The sequence below is a fragment of the Hoplias malabaricus genome, chromosome 16 (assembly GCF_029633855.1).
Source record: "Hoplias malabaricus isolate fHopMal1 chromosome 16, fHopMal1.hap1, whole genome shotgun sequence".
Taxonomy (NCBI): Eukaryota; Metazoa; Chordata; class Actinopteri; order Characiformes; family Erythrinidae; genus Hoplias; species Hoplias malabaricus.
Genome location: NC_089815.1, coordinates 19,486,476 through 19,492,649, shown reverse-complemented (window position 1 = coordinate 19,492,649; position 6,174 = coordinate 19,486,476). Strand labels below are relative to the sequence as shown.

At 41.4% G+C, this 6,174-nt stretch overlaps 1 protein-coding gene across 2 annotated transcripts in view; it reads left to right on the top strand.

Moving 5' to 3' along the window:
* The first annotated feature begins 201 nt into the window (after positions 1 to 201).
* celf5a (cugbp, Elav-like family member 5a) overlaps positions 202 to 6,174 on the top strand; it is a 40,833-nt gene continuing 34,860 nt past the window's right edge. For both annotated transcript variants that reach the window (XM_066648146.1, XM_066648145.1), the window contains exons 1-2: positions 202 to 326; positions 1,751 to 1,830. In XM_066648146.1, coding sequence (XP_066504243.1) covers positions 221 to 326; positions 1,751 to 1,830 — 186 coding nt within the window. In that variant the 5' untranslated portion in view covers positions 202 to 220. The remainder of the gene's footprint in view (positions 327 to 1,750; positions 1,831 to 6,174) is intronic.

Here is a 6,174-nt window from a genome sequence, read left to right as displayed (position 1 = left end):
TTAAAATGAACAGACTTGGCACAGGGAACAGTGACTGCTGCGGCGCTCAGCTAAATGGGCCAGACCATTAAAAAAACCCAAAAAACCAATCACTGATATTTTTGCACAGTGGCTGCAGTCCAGTGCTCAGTACGGGGGGTCAAGTGGGCGGCTAGTGGGCTGCTAATGCTTCATCCTGGCTGTCCTCTTTGTTTCAGAAGACAGGAAGCTGTTCGTGGGGATGCTGAACAAACAGCAGACGGAAGAGGACGTCTATCGCTTGTTTGAGCCCTACGGAGTCATCGAGGAGTGCACCGTGCTACGAGGTCCTGACGGAAACAGCAAAGGTCGGACCATTTCTGTCCTCGCGTAATGACGATTGGAACCAACAGATCTGTTAGCGATTGTTATTAGCCTCCAGATATGGCCTGTTATCCCTAAAATATGTCCACAAGGGGTACGTAGCAGCTGAATAGGCGTATTTCTGGATTGGGATTTATTTATTTATTTATATTTCCAACTCCATTTACAGCCCACTGAGGCTGTGGGGACACTGATAGACACTAATATAGCTTGACATTTAGCAACGCACCGTGGGAGTTGTAGTTCCCCCCCTGCCAGTGCTTATGAGAATTGTTGGGAGATTATTTCCGTAGCCTAGGGACCAGCTCTCAGGATCGGCAGCTCTTGTGGATATGGGAGGACGGAAATGGCTGTCAGAACTGTTCTAGATTTTTCCAGACATTTCAGTCAGCAGTGTTGTGTTTTCTCATTGCATTACTGGACCAGAGGTGAAGGAATACAAGAAGTAACAATGACATTTCACTTGAGCTTACACCATGTGGCCAACCATTTGTGGACACCTTCTAATAAGTGAATTCAGCTACTTTAATGTGCATCTATTAATGAGCAATAGAATGGGACACAGCCGCAGCACCATGCCCAATGCCAAATGCTGGTTAGAGAGGTGTAAAGCTGAAACTGTATCGTCTGGAGCTCCAACTAATAAGTGTGGTTTAAGTGTGTTTTTCTGATCTAATCACTGCATATAATAATATATAGTAATATAGTAATAGTAGCACTATTATGCTATATGTTTCACAATAAACAATTAATTAAATGTCTTAAAGTTATTTGTGCATTTTCACATTTTGAAAAAGTATTTATTTTTGTATTTCCCCATTTATTTATTTCCCCATTTTTACATTTTTTTATTCTTTTTATTTTTGTATTTTATATTAATATTTTTTATTTTATTATTATTATTATTATTTGTATTTCCACATTTCTGTATGATAATTGAGTGAGGGGTCCTAACCTCACCGATTGGTCAGCTTGGCAAACCAATAAATGGCCAGGTGGCTCTTGTGGACATAAATTAATAAATGTAGAAATGTGGAAATAAACAAATAAATAAATAAATAATTAAACAAAGGAAGGTGAAACTTCAGAAATCAATTAATTAACCACTTTTGCCTGTAAGTAATTTATTTATTTATTCAGTCATTCCTACATATTTATGTGATTTTTTGTCTTCTATATATGTTGACACTAGTATGCTGTTAGCTGCCTGTAAGTTATTGTACACTTTACAAGGTTTTTATTAACTACTGTTCTACTGAATCAGTGCAGTGTTGACTGTAGTGCCTAGAGCTCCAGAAGCCTGCAGAGTTTTCTCCTGCTGAGTTCTAGCACGTCCACAGAACAGACCTAATGTTATGACGCACTTTGGATCATAATGTTTAATGCTTGTGTGTGTGTGTGTTTCCAGGCTGCGCCTTTGTTAAGTTCTCCACACATGCTGAAGCACAGTCTGCAATCAGTGCCCTGCACGGAAGCCAGACCATGCCGGTGAGTCCACTACAGTCCACTATTGTTCACTGATCATTGATAAAGCAACAAACAACTAATTTCAGTGTAAAGATAGATATGGTGAAGTAATGGCATCCTGAGCAGAGAATGAAGTCAGTATGTGTTGTTCTCTGCTACTTGTTTTCCTAGACAGGAAGGCTGTGCTTGCACGTTAGTTCCATTCTGTGGAAACTTTGGCCCACCCCATGTGTTGTTTTGCCCTCCCTAAGAGATTATTACAGTGACCACAAACACATCATTGTGTAAGAAAGATGGACGAGTGCAGTACGAAAGGTTTAGGAGAAAGCAACATCTCAATATTCCTCCTTTGCAAAAAGCATTTTCACTCCTGAAAATCCAGACCAGTCTCTGAACAAAAGTTTGTGTTTCTTTTTCATTATTTACATTTCATTAGTGTTCATTAAGTTTTAGTTATACACTGCAGTTTAGTGAGTGAACTACAGAACTCTGTAATTTAACAGCTTCTTATATGCACTTAGTTCTACTTTAAACGATCATATTCGTGGTACTGACCGTGTCCCAAATCACATCCAACTACACTCAACTTTACCTTCTATACTAATGAGTATCCCTCTGATAGTAATCCAGTATTGTTTTAGACACTATGTAATGTGCTAGTGTGTGGTTAGGGATACAGCAGAAGTAATGGAGCGGGAGTTGCAGTGTTTACACATTTTGGTTTAAAATTTTCCAAACCAAAGGGAAATTGGAGAGAGATGTTGAACTTTTGGAGAGACTCTGAACTTTGAATCACACAGACCTACTGAAAAATTGTTTTAAATCCAGTGATGGTTACTGTTTATTGATGACATCGTTTTCACTTAGATATGATTATTATTTATTTATTTTTTTTTGCTCCAGGGTCTCCCCCTGTGTAATTAATTTTACAGCACTGTACCGAAATCAAGGGGGAGATCTGAGAGATAAGGGGTGGTTAACTACCCTCTGCCAAAAGTTACATAGTGCAGCTTCTACAGTGCTGAGCTTGGGGTAGCACGGACAGAAGCTCTATTCTCCCAGTGGAGCATCACAGTAATTTTGAAGCTGTAAATTTAAGGTAAAAATATTACGTAGTGTTTCTTTAGGGCAGCGTGCTATGGATATGCTCATGAATTTACAGTCAATTTAAAGGTTTTTTTTACATTTTCTACACTTTTTTGATGTTGAGGCAGTGAGTAGATCACCTGGTCACCTCCATCTCTGTGTGTTTTATTGCCTCAACTTCCTAAACTTTATCTAAATTTGCAAGTATTTTCATGCAGCACACAAACCGAAACCTGGTTCAGTTGATCCAGACAGAGACCACCCCTTTGGCTATGACCATCGATTTTTTCTTTCATTTGGTGGTCCGAGGCACCTTTCACACCTTCTGTTTTGGTTCAAACCAAACAAATTAGAAATGAAAGCATGCTAAGGGCTGCTGAAGTCCTCCAATATGACTCTGAACTGACGATTCTTCTCTTTGATTTGTAGGTAACTCAATAACCTTCCATGTCTGTTTTCATGAGTAGCTGTCTGGCTGGAGTAGGCATGACTTGTTGTTGAATTATACTGTACTCCTCACCTGGACAGGATGGACTAGGCATTGCTGAATATGATGTGTTTGTTACAGTCTGAGATTCTGGTTCTGAATGTTGTATATTACACCTTTAATCTTTCACCACAATGTCTTAAAGTAAATACATTTCTACAAACAGGTACACGGCTTCACACACTGTACAAAACAGAGAGAGAGAGAGAGAGAGAGAGAGAGAGAGAGAGTACTACTGTATTGGGCATACCAATAAAGCATATTTGAGAAAGAGAAGAGGAGGAAGAAGAAAAGCTGTGCTGAATGCTTTTGCTGTGACAGTGGGGTCAATCTGAGTGCAATTCAGGTGCATTTGTCTACATAATACATCCCCTTCTCTCTCTCTCTCTCTCTCTCTCTCTCTCTCTCTCTCTCTCTCTCCATCCTCCCGGGATATTAGGCAATAGACTTGTTTACCTCACCTTTCACCAAATCGCCTGGTGAATTATTCATTGACGTATAAGCAGCGGGGCAGAGGGAGAGTGATGGAGGGAAGGGGAAGAGTAGTAAGAGTCAGAGAGAGATGGAGAGAAAAGCGAGAGGGTGTTGGTGATTAGGTGAGGGAGAGAACATGTGGGAGAGAGAGAAATGGAGAGAAAATGATGAGATGAGATAGAGCGAGAGAGAGTCATAGCTGAGAAAGACTGATACAGAAGGAGAGTGATGATAAAAGTGAAAAAAGAAAAGAGAGAGAGAGAGAGAGAGAGAGAGAGAGAGAGAGAATGTAATTAGGGGATGGGGAGGCTGAGAGAGATAGTAAAATATAGAAAGAGGGAGAGAGAACTGAACATGGGTACAGCATTTCTGAACAGTAACATCCTGATTAAAATGTATTGTCCTCTCATGAACCTTTGGGGTGAGGTGGCTGATGCCCTGACCCCTGTCAGCTTTGATCTTTTGGGGCCTGTTTACCCAGGGCAGGGAGCTTCTTCAAGAGGCGGAGCTGAGGAAAAAAACTGCCAGTCCTCTCAAGTGAACATGAGATGTCATTAACCCTCATACTGCCTGCATCCCCCAGCTTCAGAGAAACTGGGACTAGCTCAGAGGATTGGGTCACTCCAGTTGGCAGCTGCATGTAAAAGTTTGTTTTGTTTTGTGAGTTTCTACATGATGTTAAAGCCATACACAATCCAGAGATGTGAGTTGTGAGTTGTGCTTGTGTAAGTGGATCAGACTCAGCAGTGCTGCTTGAATTTATATTGAAATTGAATATACACTCATTTACAAAAATAATCATAATAATAAATTAATTAATACAAATAAAAAACCCAGATTGCCGCAAAACTTGGCATGCAATTATTTAGGTATAAAGTCAGACAGATATATAAATGATTAGACACTGAGTCTTGCCACACAAGCATGGAAAATTGCCCCCACTCCCAAGAAATGAAAAGACTCTTTGAGGCATTGAGAGGGGTTGCATCACTGGAATGAGAGAAGCAGGATGGTCATTTTGGAAAATGTTGGGAGCATTTCATCAGGAAAATGCTCACCACACACATCAGGGGATTCCCAGGAATGTGTTGGCCAGATTGTGACACTTCCTTGGCAGATTTATTAGTCTGATTGCCAGATTTATTGCCAATTGTGTGTTTATAGGACCAGCCGGGATGCCAGCTTCTGCAACCTAAGAGTGTGCAGGATCTACAGGCCCGGCTGCTTCATCTGTAGGCCGATGTGCTGCAGGATGCCATATGGAACCTATATGCCTCCGTCCTCTAACTATATCTCACCTTGTTTTCAGACTAGAAGTGGCCAGACAGGGAACTAAATCCTCCTATTAATTGTACAGTTTTTCCAAATAAACATCCTTTGCTCTAATATTGTAATCACATACATACATCAATATCAACATTTAAAACTCTTTCTTGGCGAGTTATTTATATTATTTATATTTTACAATTGTTCAACATCAGCACCTGGTCTTGTCACAGAATGCCATCAAATTCTCACAACAATGTTCCAACGTGCACTGAATAGAAGCTGTTACTGCAGTAAAGGCTCATTAATACAGTTGGATGAGGTGGTATACAATTTTGTTCAGACAGTGTATTAATGCATTGTTTGTGAGTTTGTAGAGCACGAAGGGTGATGGGGCAGGGGTGGAGGGGGTTGGGGGGTGGAGGGGGTCAGGTGGAGTTGCAGGTGGAGGGAGCAGCTTGACGCTGAAGTGATTTGAATGTGAATGCTGTAGTCTCAGTTATTCAGTATCCTCTCAGACTGAGGTCACTTCCCTCTGGCATAGAACACCCCCTCTCCGTCCATGCCTTATATACATGAACAAATATACATACCCCCCACCCCCAACACACACACACACACACCCTCCACCCCTCTCTCTCATTAAGTCACATATCCTCCTGTTAACAGGACCAACACTTGAACAGTTGAAGCACTCATGAGCCTCTGGGGTACACTGTACATAGTTTTAATGCCTGTGTTAATGTCATTACTGTTCATCACTATCTCACTCATAATACTGCATCTTTTACAGTGGTGTGTGTGTGTGTGTGTGTGTGTGTGTGTGTGTTTATGTGCATGTGTGTGTGCGCTTGTGAAACAGTAATGAAGGGTCAGGTCAGATTTCTGCTCGGAGCATTATTTCTATTCCAGGCACGTGTGCCCCCTGTGTGTGTCTCCTCTATACCCCCTCCCACCACAAGCCATACCACCGCCGCCCCCCTGCTCCCCCTCACCCCCAACACACACACACATGCCTCGGACGTGGCACAATTAAAAATTTACACCCTTGA